The sequence below is a fragment of the Mytilus californianus genome, unplaced genomic scaffold (assembly GCF_021869535.1).
Source record: "Mytilus californianus isolate M0D057914Y unplaced genomic scaffold, xbMytCali1.0.p SCAF_3, whole genome shotgun sequence".
Classification (NCBI taxonomy): domain Eukaryota; kingdom Metazoa; phylum Mollusca; class Bivalvia; order Mytilida; family Mytilidae; genus Mytilus; species Mytilus californianus.
In genome coordinates, this window is record NW_026262679.1 from 18,472,918 (window position 1) to 18,500,458 (window position 27,541).

At 33.6% G+C, this 27,541-nt stretch overlaps 1 protein-coding gene across 26 annotated transcripts in view; it reads left to right on the forward strand.

The window, feature by feature from the left end:
- Nucleotides 1-2,277: 2,277 nt before the first annotated feature.
- The window catches only part of LOC127734056 (long-chain-fatty-acid--CoA ligase ACSBG2-like), a 48,416-nt gene continuing 23,152 nt past the window's right edge, over nucleotides 2,278-27,541 (forward strand). For 3 of the 26 annotated variants that reach the window (XM_052243627.1, XM_052243625.1, XM_052243626.1), the window contains exons 1-9: nucleotides 2,278-2,387; nucleotides 6,186-6,249; nucleotides 7,737-8,371; nucleotides 14,587-14,748; nucleotides 15,363-15,448; nucleotides 16,846-16,934; nucleotides 18,117-18,318; nucleotides 23,718-23,819; nucleotides 25,732-25,779. In XM_052243627.1, coding sequence (XP_052099587.1) covers nucleotides 6,194-6,249; nucleotides 7,737-8,371; nucleotides 14,587-14,748; nucleotides 15,363-15,448; nucleotides 16,846-16,934; nucleotides 18,117-18,318; nucleotides 23,718-23,819; nucleotides 25,732-25,779 — 1,380 coding nt within the window. In that variant the 5' untranslated portion in view covers nucleotides 2,278-2,387; nucleotides 6,186-6,193. Of the gene's footprint in view, nucleotides 2,388-6,185; nucleotides 6,250-7,736; nucleotides 8,372-14,586; nucleotides 14,749-15,362; nucleotides 15,449-16,845; nucleotides 16,935-18,116; nucleotides 18,319-18,391; nucleotides 18,422-18,494; nucleotides 18,525-18,597; nucleotides 18,628-18,700; nucleotides 18,731-18,803; nucleotides 18,834-18,906; nucleotides 18,937-19,009; nucleotides 19,040-19,215; nucleotides 19,246-19,318; nucleotides 19,349-19,421; nucleotides 19,452-19,524; nucleotides 19,555-19,627; nucleotides 19,658-19,833; nucleotides 19,864-19,936; nucleotides 19,967-20,142; nucleotides 20,173-20,348; nucleotides 20,379-20,657; nucleotides 20,688-20,863; nucleotides 20,894-20,966; nucleotides 20,997-21,069; nucleotides 21,100-21,172; nucleotides 21,203-21,481; nucleotides 21,512-21,687; nucleotides 21,718-23,717; nucleotides 23,820-25,731; nucleotides 25,780-27,541 lie in introns of all 26 variants that reach the window. The other 23 variants (XM_052243649.1, XM_052243635.1, XM_052243647.1 and 20 more) reach the window with 23 other exon arrangements.

The window sequence follows — 27,541 nt, forward strand, 5'->3', positions numbered from 1 at the left end:
TAAAGAAGGTGAGACATTTCAGTTTGTGCACTCTTGTTTCCTATATACATGATATAGCCATATGATTGTTTTGTTCAGAAGTTTGTATTTGTCTTTCAACAGTGATTTTCCTAAAAATATAAATCATACATATTTCATAATTATTAGTCCCCTACCGACGAAGTCGAAGGGGACTTTAGGTTTGCACTCCGTCCGTCTGTCTGTCCATCCGTCAGTCCGGCAAATCAGTTTTCCACACTTTTTTTCTTCATGCTTAAAATATTGATTTGAAATTTAGTATATATTTTGATCATGACAAGTTACAGATCAAGGTCGAATTATGTTCAGGTCTGATGATTTTGTGCAGAGTTATGGTCCTTGGACTTAGAAAATTCACTCAAATAATCAGTTTTCCACATTTTTTTGTTCATGCTTCACAATGAGGAAATTGACTTCAAGAAATTTGTTATATAGTTTACACCATGACAAGTTATAGATCAAGTTAGCATTTTGTTCCAGTACAATGAATTCTTAACCGGTAGGGGACTATGTATTGCCATGCAATACTCTCAGAATGCTTTTTGCAAGAAACTGCACACATTTCTGTATTTGATGAAAAAAAAAAATCATTCAATTTGGACGAGAAATAGGTTCAATAGAATTTTTATTAATATATGAAATAATAGGGGAGTTTTCGAAAGGTGGAACACTTTTGTATATTTGTTGCTTTATTCTTGTTTACCCAGATACCTAGCACATTGCCTTATTCTGGGTAACCTAGACACATGTTTTGTCCTGTCACATGTTTTTTTCCAGTTATATTTTGACAATAGTTTCAGATTTACATGTATTTAAAAAAAATATTAACTCAGGAATAAATGTTGTGTATAGGTAGTTTTTTTTTGTATATAAAACTATGAACTCGGATGACAGATTCTGTGAAGACTTAACTACACAGGAAATGACATCAGTAATGTCAACAATATTTAGAAACTATGACGGAAATGAAATATAATCCCTAATGAGAGAGACACTCACTTATCACAGGACAAGAAAGTAAATATTTAAGGTCATTGATATGAATGAGTGAAAAAAATTATCACTGTTAAATCTGCATAACACCCCCCCCCCCCCCCCCCCCCCCAAAAAAAAAAAAAAACAAAACAAAAAAACACCAAACACAAAATAACCTCGAAAACCAAAAACCAAATTAGTCTTAATAAAAGATAAAAAAAAATTAAAAAAAACATAAAAACATAGGATGATCTAAAGACATTATAGCTTTATCAGTGACCACCATTTAATCCTTAATTGTTAGCTCTGCAAGGTCTATAGGGGGGAAATAATGTTTTATCAAGTTAGATGTTAGAACTACAATGTACTTGTTTAAACCAACCTTCCTGCCTTCTGCAATGAGTACTATCTCATGTAGTATTATAAGCTCTGAAAGGCCTGAAATCCATTTGAATATTTGAAAAAGAAAAGATTGTTAGTCTTTATTGTGAAGTAGCCTTTATGAAGATTAGAAATGTTTTGCAAAATTCTAATACTAACTAAGTATGTATAAGTAGATGATTAAAAATAAGGATGTATTAAAAGAGGAAGTAAACAATTAAAATTTTATAAAAATAGCAAGTTTCCAGTATTTTACATTTGTAAGGTAAGAACCATGTTCACTGAAATTTACATAAAAATTATACTGTTTGAATAAAAACTTTATAAGAACCAATTTCCTCAGACATTGAAGTTTAAGACATTTTGTTATTTTTTAATTTTTTGTATTCACACTCCCTGTTAATAACAAGGTAAATTGATTGATTGTTGGTTGCTTTACCATGTTTACGTCCAGTGGCAATAATCATGGTAAAGGTAAATATAGAAGCCACAAGTATGCTTTGGTTTTATTGTCCTGGATATGCATGAAATAATTGTCCGTGGACTTTAAGCAATTAAGTAACAATCAATCAGTCAATGTTTTTGGTTTTGTATTTAGATTAAAAAAAAAACATTTTGATTGTGTTTATAATTGAAATTTTTCACTTTAAACCAAATCCTTATGTCTTTATATAAATTTTTCATTTGTTTATATTGTCATACTTAAAAAAATAGGTGACATTTTTTTATGCAAAAATTGTTACATTTTTATAAGACTTTCACCTAAAACAGTTATTACATAGTACTGTGATTGGTAGGAATTTGTAGAATTTGACATAACAACTACGATACACATGACATGATTATTAGATACTTCCATGGTTGGTTGGGTCCTTTCCGTGGTTGGTTGGGTCATGTTTTTATTTGATATGGTAGGAGTAATAGATACCTAAAATCATTGTTAATTCTGTCATAGGTGTGGTCGTTTTCACCTGAGATTCCCTCATACTCAGGTGTGTTTAGCAAAAACAAGGGTAAGTCATTAATTCTGTTTAACATGTTTATGTGTGATGTTGCATTTCATTTAAGGCAAAAATCATTTAATTAGTTATCATGGTTATTGCACTTTCAAATACATAGGTATTCATCTGATAACATACTTTAATTGATAGGTGTTCACAAGGTAGAATAGTCACCTTAGTTTACCTTTATACAGGTAAACAATGACCAGTTTAGATGTTTTGTTATAATACCATTGTTTTGTAGTTTTGTTGCTTGAACAATGCATAAAAAGTAGTCCTTTTCTTTAAATTCAGTGTAAAAAATTCTGTTTTCTAAATTTCTTAAGTAAAATTAGTAGTCCCTTTTCACACTGAGTTTATCCACTCCAGGGAAGGACCAACCCTTATTTCAACAGTAAGTAGATACATAGATTTTTTATAAAATGTAATTTTGAAGAAACCCAGACAAACCTGATGAACTTGTGAATGAAGGGAGGATCTTGTAGTAAATGATAAGGTCCATGAATTGTAACACCTTTAAAAATATATATATATATATATACAGGTGAAAAATTAGCAATTATAATACATTTTTATTTTGTCCCGCCAAGCATTTTAGTATTTTAAACCCTTGAATACAAGACATATCATACATGTATATGTACATGGATGGCATTTATTTTCATTATGCCCAGCCTTCAAGAGGGACATTATATTTTCTTATCTGTGCTTGTATCCATTCGTATGTCCCTTATCAAGTAACGATGGTTTACCATGAAGTTGTGGTCACATAGTCTTCAAACTTAGTACACATGTTTCATGTGTTTATTTTGATATGATTTTTTTAAATTCTGAGGTTTTAACCCCATTTCACTGTTCACTGAACATAGAAATGTGATAGTGTGAAATCAGTACAACAGTTTTGATATTTTTTGGTAGGTTCAAGGTAGTTTACCATGACGTTTAGTTGATCATATTTTGTCTTCATGACTGCTGGTTGAAGCCTTATGCTGTATTAGCTATGATTTTGACACAATTATGTGATGATATTTAAGTATGTTTTATTTGGTTTCAAACATAAGGACGAAATATTGATTAATTTGCTAAATGAGCAGTCAGTATGGTTCAATTTTGTCAAAATAAGCTCATGCAAAACCTTTACTGATATGTTATTATCTGTATACATGCAATCTATGATGTGACTTCAACTGGAGATCGATTGAACATGTGCCCAGCATGTCAAGTTATTGAAAAGAGTTTCACCTGAAAAAGTGAAACTAGAAAAGCCAGCAAGAAGACCATTTCATTGATTGATTCTGCATGCTTATACCTGAAAACCAAGGATTTACATTTTTTTTTTATGTATGATATGAAAACAAATGAGAAGTAAGAAAATTGCTATTATGCTATTGTACATGCTTACCTTTGGTTTCTATATCATGTTGGGTTATTTTTTAAAGATTTTATATGTATATTTATATCAGGGTCACATATGATCTCCATATGCAATATTGGGAGGTCATCTGGATGGATAATAAGATTGTGTCCAGTGGCAGAATACACAATTTCATTATACTTTTTAACAATTTCAACCATTGTTTCCTATGGAACTTTTGTAATTCTGCTATATAGATATATTTTTGTAGGTTATAAATAAATTTGTGAGTTTGAATCAATGTTGTAGGTATTTTTTTGTCTCTTCTGCAACAAAAGTCTCAGTATGCAAGACATAGGGATTACAATCCGGCAGCAGCGACATAAACTATTTGTATTAAGCTTCATATTTTACAGGGTAGAAAACCTGGAGGCTTCATACTTTGTATACAGATGCCTTATTTTACGAAGTTTGTGTCTGTCATATGTCCATTGTCCTTGACCTCATTTTCATGGTTCAGCAACTGCTTGAATTTTTTTTTTTTTTTTTTGGTCATGTTAATTTCTCACTCATTATGAGTAATAGGATAACTATATTTGGTATATGGGTTTCTTGCAAGGCCTACATGTCCGTCGGACAGGTTTCCCCTGACCTTTACCTCATTTCATGGATCAGTGATCAAGGTTAAAGTTATGTGATTAGGTCTTTTTCTCAGATACTGTAAGCAGTAGGTCACAACTTGGTGTATGGAATGATTTTAAGGTGTACATGTCAGTCTGGCAGGTTTCATTTGACCTTGACCTCATTTTTGGCACTTCATTGGTCAATGTTAAGATTTTGTGTTTTGGTCTATTTTTCTTATATTATAAGCAATAGCTCAACTTTATTTGTTGCATGGAATTATTGTAAGGTGTATATGTCTGTTTGGCCATTTTTAATTGACCATCACCTTATTTTTATGGTACATTGGTCAATGTTAAGGTTGCCTTGTTAAGTCTGTTTCTTAAACACTATTTCAGGTGATGCATGGCATGATTGTAAGGTGTACATGTCTGTCTGGCAGGGTTCATCTGACCTTGACCTCATTTACATGGTTCATTGGTCAATATTAGGTTTTCATGGTTTGGTCTGTTTCTTGTATACTATTAGCAATAGGTCAATTATATATGGTGTATGGAATGATTGTAAGGTGTACATGTCTGTCTGGCTTGGTTAATCTTACCGTGACCTCATTTTCATGGATCATTGATAATGTTAATCTTATGTGATCCTTGTACAGTAAGACTTTACCTTTAGGACCATCAACATAAAATCAATCATGGTTAATAAATCAGGTGCGACATTTCAGTGTTTGCTCTCTTGTTTTGTTTAACTATTATCATTGTTTTCTTTTCAAATAATCTTGTTTAGTTGGCCATTCCTCTCATACTCTACAGATATTTAGAGGTATTAGTTTATACAATTCCTTTGGTTCACTCATCTTGTCGTGAAAGTACATTTACTTTTTCAGCAGCACTTTATTCTGTTTTGCTGCATAGGATAAAATTATATTCTTATGATGTTGTCTATTACAGAAAATGTATGTGAAACTGTAAACCAACTTATTTTCGTGTACATATATACATGTAGTCTTTTTCTCAATTAGTCTTTTCTTATCCGCATTTTCTAACTTTGATGGAGTATTCATATATTATAAAATCCTAGTAAGACATATTTGTGACAAGTTATATTTGCATTATTTTTGTACTTCCAAAAGTTGTGAAAATAAACTGCTTGCAAAAATTAATTGGTTTTCAGTAAGTTTAGAGTAAAAGGAGTACATTTTAAAGATAAGATATGTCTATCTTTGTTACAGAAACAAGAAGGTCCATTTCATAAAATTCTTTGTCTTAACAGACCCAGGATATAGTGTTAAGTTATGTACAGAATGCTACTCTATTAATGTAACTTAAAAATTTACAAATAGCTGAGGCTTAACCATATAAACCATACCCTTGATATAGAAACATGCAATAATTCATGACTGAAAATTAAATCAATTTTACCAAATGACTTTTAGCAGACTAAACATTGTTATAGCATAACTTCCTTGATAGAAATTACTTCATCCCTAACAAGTATATTACATTATGTTATATAAATTGAAACGGATTTATAATATTTTTTCTTGAAACTTGATCTAATTTTTGGCCTGATATTTTCCTTCTGATTAAGATCTATCTTTTAAATGTATTCTGTTCAAATAACAACATCAATTTAAATTCTTCATAAACTCAGTCCTTGAATATGTGAGAATTATATTAAGTTAACTTTTTCTAAAGAATTATTTTAAATCCTGTCTATGGAAATGATTGAACAAATTAAAACTAGCTACACAAATATAAGTTAAAAGTATTGCATTTAAAGTAAACAATTTTAGGAGATATTTTATCTTAAAGATTTATTACACTTTTCAGGAATTACAATGTCGGAGACAGACAGTGGTGGTGTACCAAAGGAGGCAGGGGATTCTTCTGATTTGTATGTATCTGAAAACAACATGATCATGATGATATCGTATTTATAAGTAATTTAGTGTTTTGAATTTCAGAAGTTCTTTTTTTTAATTTTCAGTCAAATTTTAAAAATTGTAAATTTTCTCCTTCAGTGTACAATTCTAAATTTACTTTCATCAGTAATGGTAAGAGTCAGTAGATATGCTTGATGAACTTTCCACAGGTGAATGAAGTCATTTGATTGATCATGCCAAAGACTTTAAAATTAGTATCTCCTTCTTCTCTGCCAAGTACAGGGCATTAAGGAGTAAAAGTCAAGGCTGTTCTGTTTAGAGTCAGAACAATGTGTTGGAGTAGGATGAATAACCTTCTTGTGGCGGCCTGTTAGAAATCCAACTTCACCTGTTGGCGTAGTACAACACAGGGTACTTTTCTTGTCATATTGTCATTGTCCTGTTTACATGGCTCACTAGGCTCATTGATATTGTTAGTATTCTGGATTGAGCATATGAGATGTTGTTGCTAAGGTTCTATATGTATGACGTCGCAGATGTTGTGACGTTACTTACTTTTCAGTTGTTATACAAGTATCATTACAATATAACGTTTTTATTACTCAGCCTGAGTTTGTGTCCAATACAACCACTCTACGATAGTTATGTTTCAACTACACCTGTAGTAAAACATTGATTTTAAAGATCTTCAACATAAAATTCAGTCATAACCAGTAAAGCAAGTGAAACTTTTCAGCATGTGCACACTTGTAATACTTAGATATAAGTCTTTACACTCTTAAAAAAGATATAATTTAGACACCATGATAACATAAACGTGATGTTACACTATTGTTTCAGGTAGGGTGAAGGTTGGCGCCTATTAAAACGTTTAAACCCACTGCATTTGTTTGCACATGTCCTAAGTCAGGAACCTGATGTTCAGTGGTTGTCGTTTGTTGATGTGGTTCATAAGTGTTTCTTGTTTCTCGTTTTTAGACCGTTGGATTTCCTGTTTGAATGGTTTTACACTAGACTAAGTCATTTTTGAGGCCCTTTATAGCTTGCTGTTCGGTGTGAGCCAAGGCTACGTGTTGAAGGCCGTACTTTGACCTATAATGGTTTACTTTTACAGATTGTGACTTGGATGGAGAGTTGTCTCATTGGCACTCATACCGCATCTTCTTATATCTATATGATAATTATGATGACTCTATTCAAATATTGTGGATTCATTTATTTATGTTGGCACCAATTTTTGTGGATATTTGATTTTGTTTTGCCAAAGTCTGCACAAAAGCCTATAATAGAAAATATGTAATTCGTTGAACAATTTAATTAGTGGCTCAATTGTACCCACCAAATTAGAGAATATTGGTATCCAACAAATAATAATGAATCGACAGTAAGAGATATTTTGTAAAAGTTACCAAAAATCAGACTGACTGACTTAATATCCATTTCAAGGTACATATTTTTTCTTGACCTAGTTAATAGATGATGACATATTTTCTTCTAGAAGCTCATCATTTGTAACAAAGATCAATGTCACTTCTGAAGGAGCTGCAAATGGTCATGTGACAGGAAAGGTCAACGGTGAGGTCATTGTAAATGGACACTCTGACTCCTCTAATGAAGCTAATGATAATAAAGAGGTACCTTCTACAGAAAATGTAAAAGTAGAGGAAATTACTCAAAATGGAAGTGTATTGACCGAAGAAGTTGAATCTGTTTCCATGGAAACTGATGAAATTAATACCAGTAAAAATGGAACTGATGAAGAAATCAGAACAAAAGGAGATGTGACCACTGAAGAACCAAAAACTAATGAAAATGTGACCACCGAAGAACCAAAAAATAATGACAATGAGACCTGTGAAAAAACTGCTGCAGAAACTAAAAGCAATGACAATCAGACCTCTGAAAAAATAAACACAAATGAAAATTTGGTAACGGAAGAAAATAGAACAAACACGCTGCAAGAAATAGATCTGGAAAATAAAAATGAGAACAAAAATGTTGAAGAAATAGTATCAGAGACAAAAACTGTTGAAATAACAAAAACAGTACAGGAAGAGAAGGAACAAGTAGAAAATGATGTTGTTATGCAGAAAGAGATATATGCACCAAAGCCTACTATTTTGTCAGTTGAAGGTAAATTTTTAAAGAATAATTATTCCTTGATATCTTATTATACCCACCACCATAACATTGCTAAAGGTCAATGTTATTTGTTGGACACATTTTAGTGAAGTCTATTTCAATAGCATCACTGTGACCTAATTTGATAGATTTATGAACAACACATCAGTTTTCTATTTTATTTTAGAAATTAATTTTCTTTAAGAAAAAAAGCAGACTACTTAAAGTTGTAAAATGTTTTTGATATCTATGTTGATAGTAAGTTTGGTTCCATTTAGTACAATCAGTATGTTAATGTTTCAGACCCGATTGAGCAAAACATAAAAGGGCATGAGTAATGGAAGCCTTGAAAATAGGTGTAAGCAGAATTGTGTCATTTATCCAAATTGTGCACACACAAAATGATTTGAAATCAAATTTTTAAATTTGAAAGATGAGAATACTCTGTAGTCTCATTTGTTTGTTTGAGGATTAAGACCATTTTCCATACATATGTACAATAACATTGTGGTAAGTTTGTTATGCCTCACGTAAAGTACTCCCCTATATTGACCCTCAAGAACAACATTCTTTTATGTTTTTTAATTTTAGTTCATTTATATGTTTTGGAGTTTAGTGTGACGTCCATTTTCACTGAACTAGTACACAATTTTATTTGGGGGCCAGCTGAGGACTACCTCTGGGTGCGGGATTTTACCGCTGCGTTGAAGACCCATTGGTGGCCTTCGGTTGTTGTCTGCTCTTTAGTCGGGTTGTTGTCTCTTTGACGTATTCCCCATTTCCATTCTCAATTTTATTCTACATAATTAAACATGTTAAAGTGTTTTGACTTTTTGTAAAATCAAATTTTATGGTTTCAATTTCTTTGTAAGTAAAATTAAACTTAAAATGTAAAACAGATACATTAAAGTAAAAGTATAAGTAATTGTTATTGTTAGATTATAATCCAGATTCATACAGTTAATACTGATATGTTAATAATACCATAGACATCTTAGAGTTGTATCCCCTTTGTTGTCATGTGCAACAGAACAGAGGCTGTCTTTTGAATGATAAAAATATCTTTATATTTCCCTGATTTATTTACTTGATGTGAAGATGCAGTTGGAAAATGAAACTAACAATTGTTGTAATCTGTTGAAATTAAATAGACAAATCATGTTAACACTAAAATATAAATCAGTATAAATTATTACAACACAGATTTATTTTATATGTACAGGAAAACAAGTGTTTACGTTTCCTTGTTAGATAACATAAGATATGACAAGACATTGTATTACATTCATTGATCTGTACACCCCCCAATGGGTCTGATAGAAAAGTGTATTATTATTGTAATCAATCAACCAAATCAACCAAGTCCACCTATATCACCTGTGTCTACCTGTACGTTTTATCACCTTTATAAGATATCATTTGTTAAACATATTCCCACCAAGATCCTCACAGTTCAGATGATAATCTGCAAAAGATATATTTCTTCAAACTTTGTCAACTAGATCTGATGTGTTTGTTTACGAGGCTATTTTATTCATAGTTATTTGTTTTATGAACAAAGGTTTAATGTGGACTCCATTACTTCATTAACAGTGTGTAATTAAATATTTACATGAATGTGACCCCAGTGTTTTTGTAACAAGATTATAATGTTTTGAATGCAATAGTGACTTTTTGTTACAGGATTTATTTTGAATTTTGCACTAGAATAAAATTGTGAGATTAATATTCAAAATTTAACAAAAAAAATTATAGAGAGATATAAGCATTGAATTTCTATAACTGGATGCATTTAGATATTGCACTACATTTGGATGATAGAATTATTTTGTTCAGTACTGGACTGTAGGAACAATGATATCTACATCAGGTGAGAATGCATTGTACATTAAGAAGTCAAAATCTGTTTTTATTTGTTTCATGTTTTGGTCCAGTTTATAAGATTTTACTACAATTTAGTTGTTATGACATAAGGAAAACAAACACAGCAAAGAAAAAAAGATAGAAGTAGTTCAGTAAAATCATAATAAATTGGGGTTCTTTTCTAAATGAGTCGTCATATTTAACATCTTCATTAGGACTGGATATTTCTGCTTATTTATACATCCAACACAGCCAAATAGATGGCACTTGCAAGGGAGTTGTAACTCTTAGGAGTGATGACATTTGAAAGAAGGCTCCTGAGTAATTTTATTTGATAATGGATGATTAAATTCATTTCAGCAAAAGGTTTTAAGATCAGATGAAGTCTTTGTTGTTATAAATGATTCATAATAGAAATAATAAAATAAAAATATTAAAATATTTAAGATTGTTTGGTTATGAAAAGTTATCCACTTTATAACATATTACATAAGTTTAAAATCCTTAGCTACCTTTGATCAACCAAGAATAAAAAAAATTGAATGTATTCAAAGCCTCTGGAAATATTGCATATATGCAGCAATTTTCGATGCCATTGATTAGCACTTAATTTAATCTCAAAATTTTTATAATTATATATTGTTGCAAGTTTAAAGTCCACTGGACTGTCAGGCGGTAATGTCAAATACAGTGTAGAAAAAAATCAGACAGGAATTTAATCATGATCACGCAAAATAGCAAAAAATTTCACGAGTGCAAAGTCCAAAGTATACATCATGTACATGTTTTACATGACAAAATCCAAGTAAAGCCTGTCTCATACCTTTGTAGTATAGATATTTAAATGACAGAGCAGATTTAAAATACTAGACCTGTGACAATTCAAAATCAGCTCACAGTATGTCTAACTAATTATATATAGTTAATGTGAGATATGTAATCTTCCTAATCTTATGACAAATGATGCTACATGTATGACTTAGATTTTTTTTTTAACCTGGTGTTTTGTTTCAATAAAAGAAACTTATATATGAAGTAAAAATGTCCAATGATCTATCAGATGCTATCCCATGATCTATTAGATCCTATCCCATGATCTATTAGATGCTATCTTATGATCTATTAGATGCTATCCCATGATCTAATAGATGCTATCCCATGATCTATTAGATGCTATCCCATGCTCTATTAGATGCTATATCATGATATATTAGATGCTATCCCATGCTCTATTAGATGCTGTCCCATGATCTATTAGATGCTATCCCATGATCTAATAGATGCTATCCCATGATCTATTAGATGCTATCCCATGCTCTATTAGATGCTATATCATGATATATTAGATGCTATCCCATAATCTATTAGATGCTGTCCCATGATCTATTAGATGCTATCCCATGATCTAATAGATGCTATCCCATGATCTATTAGATGCTATCCCATGCTCTATTAGATGCTATATCATGATATATTAGATGCTATCCCATGATCTATTAGATGCTGTCCCATGATCTATCAGATGCTATCCCATGATCTATCAGATGCTATCCCATGATCTATTAGATGCTATCCCATGATCTATTAGATGCTATATCATGTTTTATTTATGCTATCTTATGATCTATTAGATGCTATCCCATGATCTATTAGATGCTATCCCATGATCTATCCGATGCTGTCCCATGATCTATTAGATTCTATCCTATGATCTATTAGATGCCATCCCATGGTCTATTAGATGCTATCCCATGATCAATCTATTAGATGCTATCCCATGATCTATTAGATCCTATCCCATGATCTATCAGATGCTATCCCATGATTTTTAAGATGCTATCCCATGATCTATTAGATGCAAACAATATACATTTGTATGTTGATTTTTTCCCTTTGTATGTATCGTCTGTATACAACCCTCAGCTAAATCTATCTTTCTTTTAACAAATGTTTGCCAGCTTTTATCATCCTTTATGTTAGTTAAGTTTTATGATAATACTTTTACTTTTTTTAAATTTGTTGTGGAAAAAACTTATGAATGAGAAACAACCTTGTGTACTCAGAAAAATATAACCTGATGATGAAATATTGATTCAAATAACTTCTTTTATCATATGGTATCAAAATATGAGCCCTTTAAAAAAGAAACTTGATCGAAATAGACTTAAATGAATTGACTACATCTTAACAATTAGATATGATTGACATTTATTCATATAAAAATGTAGGACATTTAATTTTGATTCAGCTGACTGACTTTCTGTTTATATTTTTTAACAAGAGACCTACTAAATGTAGTTAATATAAGTATAAGATAGCCTGACGATAAACAGTTAGAAGCAATCTTAAACATAGCTCCTATAAAATATTGATTTGTGTGGAAACTGGGAGGTTATATTACTTTATTTTTTTATTATCCCCTGCCATAGGCGACAGGGGCATTAAGTGTTACCCTTGACCATCCGTCCTTCCGTCTTTCCATCTTTCCATCCTTTCGTCATTCAGTCCGTCCCATTTTCGTTTATTTGAAACTTGAACGGGGCATTCCTGTCCTCAGACACATTCTTCTTTTATTCAATTTGATTTTAACAATAGGGTTCTTAACCTTGAATGGTATGGTTGAAGAGGCTACCTATAATGTTATACCCTCTCAAATGATATAGTTTTAAACTTTTGTTTATTGACAGAAGATAGGCCAAAGTAAACATATATTTTCACACCAATGTAAAGTTGATATAATATAATGTTCTAATCAGGGCTTCTGTTTATCAAAACAAATTCAAGGTCAAAATTTTAATCAATTTTTAACTGTAAGATACAAATGTATCAAGAAGTTTCTCTGTAAAATATCCCAACCTATGCATACATTTTCGTTTGAAACAGGGGTTATCATTTAGGAAAAAACAGCACGCTCAAGTGGCTGGCTTATTTGTTTTTTCAGGTAAAAATGTTTATCTACTTGGAAGCAGTACCTTCTTCATAACCAAGCTGGTTTAAATTATATGGAATAACGAGTGCGAGTGCCTGGTGTATTGTCTTGCATATTTGCTCAAGGCCTTCAAGCTTCTTGCAAAAGGGAAAAACTGAACAGTCGGGCAGCCTTTTTTGGCTATTTTGTCCACCTTATCAAAAATTGATCTGCAACAAGATACCTTATACATTGAAGTTAGTGGGAATAACATTTGGGTGGAAAGGGAGGCGTTAATGCTATCATATTAACCAGTTTTTTTCAAACCTCCACATGTTCTGTCCGATGACTTGTGATATCGATAAGCGGTTATTGATTTTTGTGCATAGTAACTTGCACCCGGTTACATAGGGACAAAAAGTTCTGAGAGCCAAAAATCATTGAGCATAAAACCACCTGAAAAAAACAAGCCAAAAACAACTGCAGAACAATCAAAATGATAAAAGGTCAAACTTTGATTGAAATGCAACCTTTGTAAATAATACAGTTACATCATTGATGACAGATTGAAAGTATTATTAGAGCTAATTTCCTAATGCTTGTGGATTAAGACTTTGACATCTGCAAACAATATGAATAGGCGGAGTCAAACCTGTATACATTATGTTTAGATTTGATTGGACATTATCAAATAATCAAATTTAACTTTATACAGGTTTAACACTTGCCTGCTTATACTGTTTGCAGATGTTAATCTTAATTACAATGCTTGAGCAAATGTTTATACAAAGCAAACAAGCAAGCCAACCAAAGTCTTAATCTACAAGCATTAGTAAATTAGCTCTAAAGTCATGCCAGTGCAGAAGCATGCATGGGTGGATGGTACACTCAAGGACTTCAGCCACAGTAACTCAGAGGCAGTAGAAAATACCCATGATCCTGATTTATCATGTGTATGCCACATGTTGTTACAACCTTCCTTGGATACACTTGAAACCAAACGTTTGGAAAGTGAAAAAAAATGTATTAAAAAGTATGAAGGTAGTTTACTCAATTTACTCCAAATCGTTTAACTTATGCACAGACGCATGGAAACTTAAAAATTTTCCAACTGGAGGTTATCTGCTATATAATGTATCACTAGCTGTTGTGGTATATTCACAAACTCATGTCCACTGGTAAATGTCGGGAAAAGAAACATAACAAAACTGGAAGAAAAACCTCATTGTTAGTAGATTAATAAAGTTAACAGTAATCTAATTAAATCTAGGTATAATAATGAGAAAATTTTAACATGAGAAACTGTCAGTTTTTTTTTACCTTATTACATATCATTATAACCATTGTTTCTTTTCTCATTGATATAAATGATATAAGTAGGTGATGAAACCTGCTGCTGTTGAATTGACATTGGATAACAAGGTGATAATTGAAACTAATCATTGTATAATTACAGGAATAGATGAAGTAGTCCTTGCTGACTCTTGGTCTACAACAAAACGTGATGGCACTGTCAAAATACGCATGGGAACTAAAGGGAACCAGGCCGATCAACCAGTTACATTAATAACTGTGTTTAAAAAGACTTCCGAGAGAGCTCCAAATCACTTAGCATTAGGTAATATATATATATCTGTGTAGACAGACAAAAGAGAACCAGACAGACTAACCTGTTACATAGGTCACTGTGTTTAAATAGATCATACTAACTTGACTGTAGGGACTGGTCACAATGGTAAGAAAAGAAGTTAGTGACACAATTCATTTATTATTTGAATGTTGTGTTTCCAAAATAATAGAAAAGATTTGATAAAAGTAGTACAAAGAAAAAAATATAAATAATTACATGTTGAATGATGAAGACAAATGACTGACGGGTAATGGCAACAGATCGTTAACATTTTGGTAACTTTCTTGTGCAATTTATTTACAAACATAGATGCATTTAGCTATCGTCAACATTATTAGTAGAATTAATACTGTTCTTTTCTTGTTATTTCTTGAAAAATCTTGTATCAATTACCCCAATTGTATCATTTCACTACTTTTTCACTTTGAACTGCATGTATATATATGAATGCTCTTCAAGGAGCTGCATGTATATATATGAATGCTCTTCAAGGAACTGCATGTATATATATGAATGCTCTTCAAGGAACTGCGTGTATATATATGAATGCTCTTCCGCTGAAGATTGGATGAATTTATAATCATTCTTATTATTCATTACAGCTGTAAAAAGAGATAGTACTTGGAAGAAATGGACCTACCAACAATACTATGCTGATGTGTGTGCTGCAGCCAAGTCGTTCATTAAAGTAGGTTCTAAATAACAAAAATTGAAATAGAAAGACTATGGATTAAAACTTCTTCTTGTTTGAGAAAACATTTTCTCTCAAAATTACCTAAATTAGTAAGTTAAACATTTATTCTTTTCAATACAATGGTAAAATATTTTATGGATTTATTTGCATTTATATGATATTTTAATGGGTTGCTCCTATCTGCAAAATTCCGCAAATATTAATGAATCCACAGAATCTGATCCCTTTTGACTTATTTAGACTGTACTTGTCAAAAATGTGCATTTAGCATAATAGTTAATACCAATACATGTAGATTATAATTTTTGGTATGGGTCTTAAAATTGAGAATGGAAATGGGGAATGTGTCAAAGAGACAACAACCCGACCATAGAGCAGACAACAGCCGAAGGTCACCAATGGGTCTTCAATGCAGCAAGATGGCGCACCCGGAGGCGTCCTTCAGCTGGCCCCTAAACAAATATGTATACTAGTTCAGTGATAATGGACTTCATACTAAACTCCAAACTATACACAAGAAACTAAAAATAAAAATGATACAAGACTAACAAAAGCCAGAGGCTCCTGACTTGGGACAGGCGCAAAAATGCGGCGGGGTTAAACATGTTTTTTGAGATCTCAACCCTCCCCCTATACCTCTAGCCAATGTAGGAAAAACAAACGCACAACAGTACGCACAGTAAAACTCAGTTTAAGAGAAGTCCGAGTCCGATGTCAGAATAGGAAACAAAAGAAAATAAACAAATTGACAATAATACATAAATAACAACAGACTACTAGCAGTTACTGACATGCCAGCTCCAGGCCTCAATTAAACTGATTGAAAGATATGAATATCAGGCACAATCCCTCCTGTTAGGGGTTTAGTATTATACCATCATAAAATATATGAGAAGAACATAACCCGTGTCATGCCAACAACTGGTTTTAGAATAAATATGTTTAATTCCGATGCAAAGACCCTATAAGTGAATCAATATTAAAGCCAAAATATGCAATCTTTAATGACCTGACAACAGTATTGTAACTATATCCCTTCTGAATAAGTCTGTTTAAAGGTTTTGTTAGCTTTTGAGGTGAATACTGACATTTTTGTGCTTTTGTGATTTTAAAATCTTTATTGCAACTAGTGGCCATCATGCAATCTGGTGTATTAAAACATTTAGTTTATTGTAAGAAAGCATATAACCATATGTCTATGACATTAACAATCCTGTTCACTAGGATTTGTGCAAAGGAATTGCAGCATATAAAAGTTGCATTTATACAGGCAAAAAGATTTATTTTGTAGGTTTTTGTGGTCTCATAGATATTTAAAAAATTTCAGCATGAATCTTTTCATGAAAGTCTGCAAAATATTTAATAATTTACATTGTAATAATGGTTTTCAGCTTGGTCTTGAACCATATCATGGTGTTGGAATATTGGGATTTAACTCTCCAGAGTGGTTGATTTCAGACTTGGGATGTATATTTGCTGGGTAGGTATTGAGTAGTGAATTTATTTGAAATATGCTATTATGATTTGTTTATGCATGAAGTTTGAGCGAATAAAGACCTGGTTAAAGCACACTAAGTTTGTGCCTGTAACAAGTCAGGCTGTGACTTTCCTTGATGTTTGTCTGTTTTTTTTCGTAGGAGTTGGTGGTTCGTATGATCTCTTGTGCTATCCAATATTATTTTAAATTCCTGTTGTCCTTTTTATGTATTGTTGTGCTTGTTTAATTTTATTTAGCTGTCTTGGGTTATTGGTATCTGGTTCAAGTTGTATTTGGCTTTTAATTAGAGAAAATTTACACCCATAAATCATGGTCTCTGAATAGAATTGTATCTAGAAGTTTTACGTCTTAACGTATAAATCAGCAAATGAGGAATTGTGGAATAGTTGAATAGACTATTTGCCAGTGTGACAGCTTGCACAGAAATTTGACTGAATATTCTGGTACCCTTAGCATAAAAAGAAGCCAAGGAACTTACACTAGAACTTTGCCTTTTTGTAAAGTACTTCAGAATTTCTCATGCATTAAGGAACAGAGCAAGTTATTTTTAAAAATATGTGCCAAGCTTATTGTATGGGTAGGGTTTTAGTCACAAAACTGTCATATGGTTTAATGCCAAACTTTCAAGATGTTCCTCAATGGAACTAAATTAAGCTGAAACTTTAAACTGTTCCACAGAGTTCATATTATAATATAGTTTGAGTTATTTCCCTTTACAAGTGAAAATCAACAATTTTGAACTGGCGACATATGTATATATCTGAAGACATTTCTAACTGCTATTTAAAAAAGATTTAAATGTATACACTGAAGAAAGAAATATAAGCATTTCACATTATCATAATTAAAAGTAGTCAAATCCAGTTGTAAGTTTGAAGTATTAAGTACCTGTAATGTAATGAGCAACCTGACAATAAGAGTTTACCAATAATAATATATAAATGAGAAGATGTAGATTATTGAGAATATGAATTACTTTTGTATATGTATCAAATTGTTTTTATACACATATTGCTATAACTATTGTGTTTTTATTGACATTTCACAAAAATTAGACTTGTAACATAAATATGCTTGTAGCTGTAAATTATATCATTCTATGCTGATATGCCACTGTAATAACATACTAAAGTCTATGGATTTTGTAATTGCTGTATATTTCAGAGGGTTTGCCACAGGAATCTATGCCACAAACACACCAGAGGCTGTAGAATATGTGGCAATGCACAGTGAGGCAAATGTATTAGTAGTAGAAAACAATCAACAGTTACAGAAAATACTGAAAGTGTGGCCAAATCTGCCTTGTCTAAAGGCTGTAGTACAATACACAGGAGAGGTGGCTGAGAGAAAGGATAATGTATATAGTGTAAGTATATTGTCAGAGGTCAGTGTGGCCAAATCTGCCATGTCTAAAGGCTGTAGTACAATACACAGGAGAGGTGGCAGAGAGAAAGGATAATGTATATAGTGTAGGTATATTGTCAGAGGTCAGTGTGGCCAAATCTGCCATGTCTAAAGGCTGTAGTACAATACACAGGAGAGGTGGCCGAGAGAAAGGATAATGTATATAGTGTAGGTATATTGTCAGAGGTCAGTGTGGCCAAATCTGTCATGTCTAAAGGCTGTAGTACAATACACAGGAGAGGTGGCAGAGAGAAAGGATAATGTATATAGTGTAGGTATATTGTCAGAGGTCAGTGTGGCCAAATCTGTCATGTCTAAAGGCTGTAGTACAATACACAGGAGAGGTGGCCGAGAGAAAGGATAATGTATATAGTGTAGGTATATTGTCAGAGGTCAGTGTGGCCAAATCTGTCATGTCTAAAGGCTGTAGTACAATACATAGGAGAGGTGGCAGAGAGAAAGGATAATGTATATAGTGTAGGTATATTGTCAGAGGTCAGTGTGGCCAAATCTGCCATGTCTAAAGGCTGTAGTACAATACACAGGAGAGGTGGCAGAGAGAAAGGATAATGTATATAGTGTAAGAATATTGTCAGAGGTCAGTGTGGCCAAATCTGCCATGTCTAAAGGCTGTAGTACAATACACAGGAGAGGTGGCCGAGAGAAAGGATAATGTATATAGTGTAGGTATATTGTCAGAGGTCAATGTGGCCAAATCTACCATGTCTAAAGGCTGTAGTACAATACACAGGAGAGGTGGCCGAGAGAAAGGATAATGTATATAGTGTAGGTATATTGTCAGAGGTCAGTGTGGCCAAATCTGTCATGTCTAAAGGCTGTAGTACAATACACAGGAGAGGTGGCCGAGAGAAAGGATAATGTATATAGTGTAATTACATTGTCAGAGGTCAGTGTGGCCAAATCTGCCATGTCTAAAGGCTGTAGTACAATACACAGGAGAGGTGGCCGAGAGAAAGGATAATGTATATAGTGTAGGTATATTGTCAGAGGTCAATGTGGCCAAATCTGTCATGTCTAAAGGCTGTAGTACAATACACAGGAGAGGTGGCCGAGAGAAAGGATAATGTATATAGTGTAGGTATATTGTCAGAGGTCAATGTGGCCAAATCTGTCATGTCTAAAGGCTGTAGTACAATACACAGGAGAGGTGGCCGAGAGAAAGGATAATGTATATAGTGTAGGTATATTGTCAGAGGTCAGTGTGGCCAAATCTGCCATGTCTAAAGGCTGTAGTACAATACACAGGAGAGGTGGCAGAGAGAAAGGATAATGTATATAGTGTAAGTATATTGTCAGAGGTCAGTGTGGCCAAATCTGCCATGTCTAAAGGCTGTAGTACAATACACAGGAGAGGTGGCCAAGAGAAAGAATAATGTATATAGTGTAGGTATATTGTCAGAGGTCAGTGTGGCCAAATCTACCATGTCTAAAGGCTGTAGTACAATGCACAGGAGAGGTGGCAGAGAGAAAGGATAATGTATATAGTGTAGGTATATTGTCAGAGGTCAGTGTGGCCAAATCTGCCATGTCTAAAGGCTGTAGTACAATGCACAGGAGAGGTGGCAGAGAGAAAGGATAATGTATATAGTGTAGGTATATTGTCAGAGGTTAGTGTGGCCAAATCTGCCATGTCTAAAGGCTGTAGTACAATACACAGGAGAGGTGGCCAAGAGAAAGAATAATGTATATAGTGTAGGTATATTGTCAGAGGTCAGTGTGGCCAAATCTGCCATGTCTAAAGGCTGTAGTACAATACACAGGAGAGGTGGCAGAGAGAAAGGATAATGTATATAGTGTAGGTATATTGTCAGAGGTCAGTGTGGCCAAATCTGCCATGTCTAAAGGCTGTAGTACAATACACAGGAGAGGTGGCCAAGAGAAAGGATAATGTATATAGTGTAGGTATATTGTCAGAGGTCAGTGTGGCCAAATCTGCCATGTCTAAAGGCTGTAGTACAATACACAGGAGAGGTGGCAGAGAGAAAGGATAATGTATATAGTGTAAGTATATTGTCAGAGGTCAGTGTGGCCAAATCTGCCATGTCTAAAGGCTGTAGTACAATACACAGGAGAGGTGGCTGAGAGAAAGGATAATGTATATAGTGTAGGTATATTGTCAGAGGTCAGTGTGGCCAAATCTGCCATGTCTAAAGGCTGTAGTACAATACACAGGAGAGGTGGCCAAGAGAAAGAATAATATATATAGTGTAGGTATATTGTCAGAGGTCAGTGTGGCCAAATCTACCATGTCTAAAGGCTGTAGTACAATGCACAGGAGAGGTGGCAGAGAGAAAGGATAATGTATATAGTGTAGGTATATTGTCAGAGGTCAGTGTGGCCAAATCTGCCATGTCTAAAGGCTGTAGTACAATACACAGGAGAGGTGGCTGAGAGAAAGGATAATGTATATAGTGTAGGTATATTGTCAGAGGTCAGTGTGGCCAAATCTGCCATGTCTAAAGGCTGTAGTACAATACACAGGAGAGGTGGCAGAGAGAAAGGATAATGTATATAGTGTAGGTATATTGTCAGAGGTCAGTGTGGCCAAATCTGCCATGTCTAAAGGCTGTAGTACAATACACAGGAGAGGTGGCAGAGAGAAAGGATAATGTATATAGTGTAGGTATATTGTCAGAGGTCAGTGTGGCCAAATCTGCCATGTCTAAAGGCTGTAGTACAATACACAGGAGAGGTGGCAGAGAGAAAGGATAATGTATATAGTGTAGGTATATTGTCAGAGGTCAGTGTGGCCAAATCTCCCATGTCTAAAGGCTGTAGTACAATACACAGGAGAGGTGGCAGAGAGAAAGGATAATGTATATAGTGTAGGTATATTGTCAGAGGTCAGTGTGGCCAAATCTGCCATGTCTAAAGGCTGTAGTACAATACACAGGAGACGTGGCTGAGAGAAAGGATAATGTATATAGTGTAGGTATATTGTCAGAGGTCAGTGTGGCCAAATCTACCATGTCTAAAGGCTGTAGTACAATACACAGGAGAGGTGGCCGAGAGAAAGAATAATGTATATAGTGTAGGTATATTGTCAGAGGTCAGTGTGGCCAAATCTGCCATGTCTAAAGGCTGTAGTACAATACACAGGAGAGGTGGCAGAGAGAAAGGATAATGTATATAGTGTAGGTATATTGTCAGAGGTCAGTGTGGCCAAATCTGCCATGTCTAAAGGCTGTAGTACAATACACAGGAGAGATGGCAGAGAGAAAGGATAATGTATATAGTGTAGGTATATTGTCAGAGGTCAGTGTGGCCAAATCTGCCATGTCTAAAGGCTGTAGTACAATACACAGGAGAGGTGGCAGAGAGAAAGGATAATGTATATAGTGTAGGTATATTGTCAGAGGTCAGTGTGGCCAAATCTGCCATGTCTAAAGGCTGTAGTACAATACACAGGAGAGGTGGCCGAGAGAAAGGATAATGTAAATAGTGTAGGTATATTGTCAGAGGTCAGTGTGGCCAAATCTGCCATGTCTAAAGGCTGTAGTACAATACACAGGAGAGGTGGCCGAGAGAAAGGAAAATTTATAATGTATATAGTGTAAGTATATTGTTATATCAAACAAAAAGTAGAAGGAACTTTTGAACTATTAAAGATACTAGTAGAGAAGGACATGCCTTAACCGACATAACATTTACTGTGGATTCATGAATATTAATTGTGGGATACCAATTTTCTTGGATTACCTGTCTATAGGTAAACAACAAATTTAAATGTTCAACATAGTACCATTTTTCTATAGGCCGGTTTGCAGACTTTGACAAGACCATGAAATCAAACATCAACCAAAACATAATTTTTCCTTAATTCATAAAAATTGGTTTCCACGAAAAAGAATGAATCCACAGTTCTTCAGAGAATTATTTGGTGTTATAGAATGCCTTGTAGTTCCACAGTTCATCAGAGAATTATTTGGTGTTATAGAATGCCTTGTACTTCCACAGTTCATCAAAGAATTATTTGGTGTCATAGAATGCCTTTTATTTCCACAGTTCATCAGAGAATTATTTGGTGTCATAGAATGCCTTGTCCTTCCACAGTTCATCAGAAAATTATTCGGTGTCATAGAATGCCTTGTCCTTCCACAGTTCATCAGAGAATTATTCGGTGTCATAGAATGCCTTGTCCTTCCACAGTTCATCAGAGAATTATTCGGTGTCATAGAATGCCTTGTCCTTCCACAGTTCATCAGAGAATTATTTGGTGTCATAGAATGCCTTGTACTTCCACAGTTCATCAGAGAATTATTTAGTGTCATAGAATGCCTTGTCCTTCCACAGTTCATCAGAGAATTATTTGGTGTCATAGAATGCCTTGTCCTTCCACAGTTCATCAGAGAATTATTTGGTGTCATAGAATGCCTTTTATTTCCACAGTTCATCAGAGAATTATTTGGTGTCATAGAATGCCTTGTCCTTCCACAGTTCATCAGAAAATTATTCGGTGTCATAGAATGCCTTGTCCTTCCACAGTTCATCAGAGAATTATTCGGTGTCATAGAATGCCTTGTCCTTCCACAGTTCATCAGAGAATTATTCGGTGTCATAGAATGCCTTGTCCTTCCACAGTTCATCAGAGAATTATTTGGTGTCATAGAATGCCTTGTACTTCCACAGTTCATCAGAGAATTATTTAGTGTCATAGAATGCCTTGTCCTTCCACAGTTCATCAGAGAATTATTTGGTGTCATAGAATGCCTTGTCCTTCCACAGTTCATCAGAGAATTAGTTGATATCATAGAATGCCTTGTACTTCCACAGTTCATCAGAGAATTATTTGGTGTCATAGAATGCCAGAATGCCTGTCCTTCCACAGTTCAACAGAGAATTATTTGGTGTCATAGAATGCCTTGTCCTTCCACAGTTCATCAGAGAATTAGTTGATATCATAGAATGCCTTTTTGTTTTGACAGCTATACTCATCTTTCAATATACTACTCATTACTAGTAAAGTTATTTTATGGACTGTCTCCTTGACATTTTCATATGACGTTTGTTTGTCTTAAAGGTTTTCTGGTTATTCTCCTTATATTACATTGCTCTTACGAACAGCAAATGTTTATTTTTTTGGCAATATATCTGTGGCCCTGAAGTCCTGTCCTTCCCTCCAACATCCATTTTAATGGAATAGTTCTAACATAATTGTTAACTTTAAATTTACATTCGAATCTACTGACCATGCAAAACCCCCATAGTACAACATTCCAATGTACTGTAAACAAAAATCAAGTATGAGTTATCTCTCTTAGGACATGCAATGCAAGAGGAGGACTGTTGTATCTCAATATTAAAACCAATGAATGTTTTTTTTTTTTTTGTTATTTACAGTGGGATGAGTTTATGAAAGTTGGACAGGATGTTACAGATGAACAATTACAGGAAAGAATTAATTTAGCCAAACCAAATAAATGTTGTACATTGATATATACTGTAAGTCAATGTCATTGGTTTATTCTTTATAATGGACAAAAAATATTTGGAAAAGGAAAAATAAATAAAATTCTGAGATGTCGAGTAGTATATGTAGTCTGAATAAAAGCATTTAGATCTTTTAAAACAGTAAAAATGTTAGAAAAAAGGACAATGTAAAGATTTCCTTCTTGAAAAGGTCATTATAATTTTCAGACTAAGTAATGAAATAAAGAGGCAGTATAATATACACTTTTAAGTAAGAAGACAGTGGATGAAAAAAGTCAAAAACATAAAGATGTAATATAGCTTGTTTTTTGGAATACATGAGATATTAAGGGACGGCACTTGGGTCAATATGTGCAATTCTTTTCAGGAAGGCAGTAATAATAGCATTTCTTCTTAATTCCTCTTTTCATATTGTAAACTAGGATATGTATAAAATATAATTGAGAATGGAAACTGGGAAGGTGTCAAAGAGAGAACAACCTGACCAAAGAGCAGAAAACAGCCCAAGGCCATCAATGGGTCTTCAACACCGCGAGAAAATCCTAGACCCAGAGGAGGGCTTCAGCTGGCCCCTAAACAATATCGTATACTAGTTAAGCGAAAATGGACGTCACACTTAACTCCCAAACATATAAATGAACCAAAATTAAAAAAACATACAAGATTAACAAAGGCTAGAGGTTCCTGACTTGGGACAGGCGCAAAAATGCGGTGGGGTTAAACGTGTTTTTTGAGATCTCAACCCTCCCCCTATACCTCTAGCCAATGTGGAATAAACAAACACACAACAATACGCACAGCAATATTCAGTTTAAAAGCAATCTGAGTTCGATGTTAGAATAGGTAACAGAAGAAACGGAGCAAAATGACAATAATCAACATGAATAAACAAAGGACTACTAGCAATTACTGACATGCCAGCTCCAGACCTCAATTAAACTGATTGAAAGATTATGTCTTCATCATATGAAAATCAAGCATAATCCCTTCCGTTAGGGGTTTAGTATAATACTATCATAAAATATACGATATAAGAACATAACCAGTTTCATGGCAACAACTGGTTTTAGAATAAATGCGTTTATTTCCATTCCAAAGACCCTACAAGTGAATCAATATAATTTCCAAAAAATGTCATCTTTATTGACCTGACAACAGTATTGTAACTATATCCCTTCTGAATAAGTCTGTTTAAAGGTTTGGTTAACTTTTGAGGTGAATGACGACATTTTTGTGCTTTGTACAGAATATTACCATAAAAGATTGGAAGTAAAATACCTGAAAGTATAAGATGTCTGCACTTTGATTTATATTTACGAATGATGTCCTTGTACCAATGATAAAATTTAGTAAATGTTTTGACAAGTTTGTGATATTGAAAACCCTGGTGTAATAATTTTTCAGTAATACAAAGATTTCTTTCGTTGAAATCAAATACATTACATACACGAGCGAGTCGAACAAGTTGAGATATATAAACACCATAAGATGGTGACAAGGGAACGTCACCATCTGAAAATGGATAATTAACAATAGGAAATGAAAAATCATCTCTCTTATTGTAAATTTTAGTATTAAGCTTTCCGTTAAAGATATAGATATCAAGATCCAGGAAAGGGCAGTGTTCATTGTTAGTATTAGCTTTATTTAAAGTCAGCTCAGCAGGATAAATCTGATTTGATTGCTTGTTATGAAGTTGAAACATTTTCACATTTTTTATGTGCATTTGTTATTTAATTTAGGGCTGCCATGTGAGATTCAGTTTTTCTGCAATTTAGGAAACCTTGTAGGCCTTGTGTGGTGTGGCTTCAACAAGTAAAAGATTCCAATTTTCATACAATTAAATTTTCTTAGAAATTCATAGATCGTGAGAGCAGGGTATGGTGTTTTCATTGCATTAATATTTCATGATTTATCATTTCAGTCTGGAACTACAGGAGATCCAAAAGGAGTGATGTTAAGTCATGATAATGTAAGTTTATCTCGAGCTGGTTGTTAAAAAAAATGGCTGGTTGCACTTGATTTGTATGTACTTAAACATGGGTGTAATATGATGTGCTGCTTTCACTTTGTAAACAACAAAGTGATAAAATTCTTGAAATATCTACATGTATATTTAGTACAGACTCACGGATGTACATATTTATGGTGGTTAAAGTTTATCCTCTTTAAAATCCATACCTTTTGAGACCTATGTAAACACTGTTGCTTTTGCATTGTGAAAATTGGAGATTGAAAGGATAACTACCGAACTGTTATTGTCTCGCCTTGACGAAGTCAAAAAGCGAGACATAGTTATGCTGTTTCCGGTGTCGACGGAGGCGGCGTCAACAATGTATTTGTTTGTGATTAGGTCAAATTTAAGGTGAACCACTAGTGGTTGGTCAATGATATTTGGTATGCAGTTGTATTAGCACAGGCACATCTCATTTCTATGGAGATTATTTGGCCCTGCCCCCTCAGTCATGGTCTATTGACTTTAAAACTTTTGCTTAGTTTACATGTATCAGTTTGTGATTAGGTCAGTTCAAGGGGAACCACTAGTGGTAAGTCAATGATATTTTGTATGCAATTGTATAAGCATTGGCATATCTCATTTCCATGGAGCATATTTGGTCCCGCCCCCGCAGTTACGGTATGGTCTATTGACTTTGAAACTTTTGCTTAGTTTACATGTGTTAGTTTGTGATTAGGTCAGTTCAAGGGGAACCATTAGTGGTAGGCCAATGTTAATTGGTATGCAATTGTATAAGCATTAGCACATCTCATTTCCATGGAGAATATTGGTGCCACCCCCTCAGTCATGGTTTATTGACTTTTTAAACTTTTGCTTAGTTTACATGTATTAGTTTGTGATTCAAGATCAGTTTAAGGTGAACCGCTAATGTTAAGTCAATGATATTTGGTATGCAGATTTATTGGCATTTGCAAGTTTCGTTTCCATGGAGATTATATAGCCCCACCCCCTCATCATGGTTCATTGACTTTGAAACTTTTACATAGTTTACAAGTCAATGTTTGTGTTTAGGTTTGTTGAAAGGGAACGACTTATGATAAGTCTATGGTATTTGGTATGCAGTTGTATTACCATTGGCACATCTCATTTCCATGGAGATTGTTTTGCCATGTACCTTCAGTCATGGTTCATTGACTTTGAATATTTGCATAACTTACATGTTAAAGTATTGCTATTTTAATTTCAACATTTGCATTATCAAAAGTTCAAAAAGGCGAGACATATCTCTGTGTTAACAGTTTATTTTTATTCTATGATTTGTTGTCATATTAGATTATTTTATCACTCAGTAACGCTTGAGATGGTTGTGGGTTGTCATGTGTTAACTTGGTGGGCCTATCCTGCAGTGTGTTGTGACATTTTCATTGGCTAATTGTGAGGTCAATTATAACTTTCAAAGATCACAAAGGACTTCTTTCTTCAATAATTTACAAACATTATTCAACGGAAAATATGCTTATTGTCAAGTTTGATTCCAATGGGAAGCTTACAAAGAGCTTAGAAAAGTATAATGATAATGTTTGACATTGCAAAAGACAAGAACAATGTTTCACAGAATTTTCTTTTATATACAAAAAAAAAAATTATCATAAAAGAAACAGGTTTTAGAACTCATGATAATTGAAAGTTATATGATATCAACTCTAGTTATTTAAATTTGAAATAATAATAAACTTGGAAGAGTCTTGTTTATTATTATTGTATTAAAGTTGATATC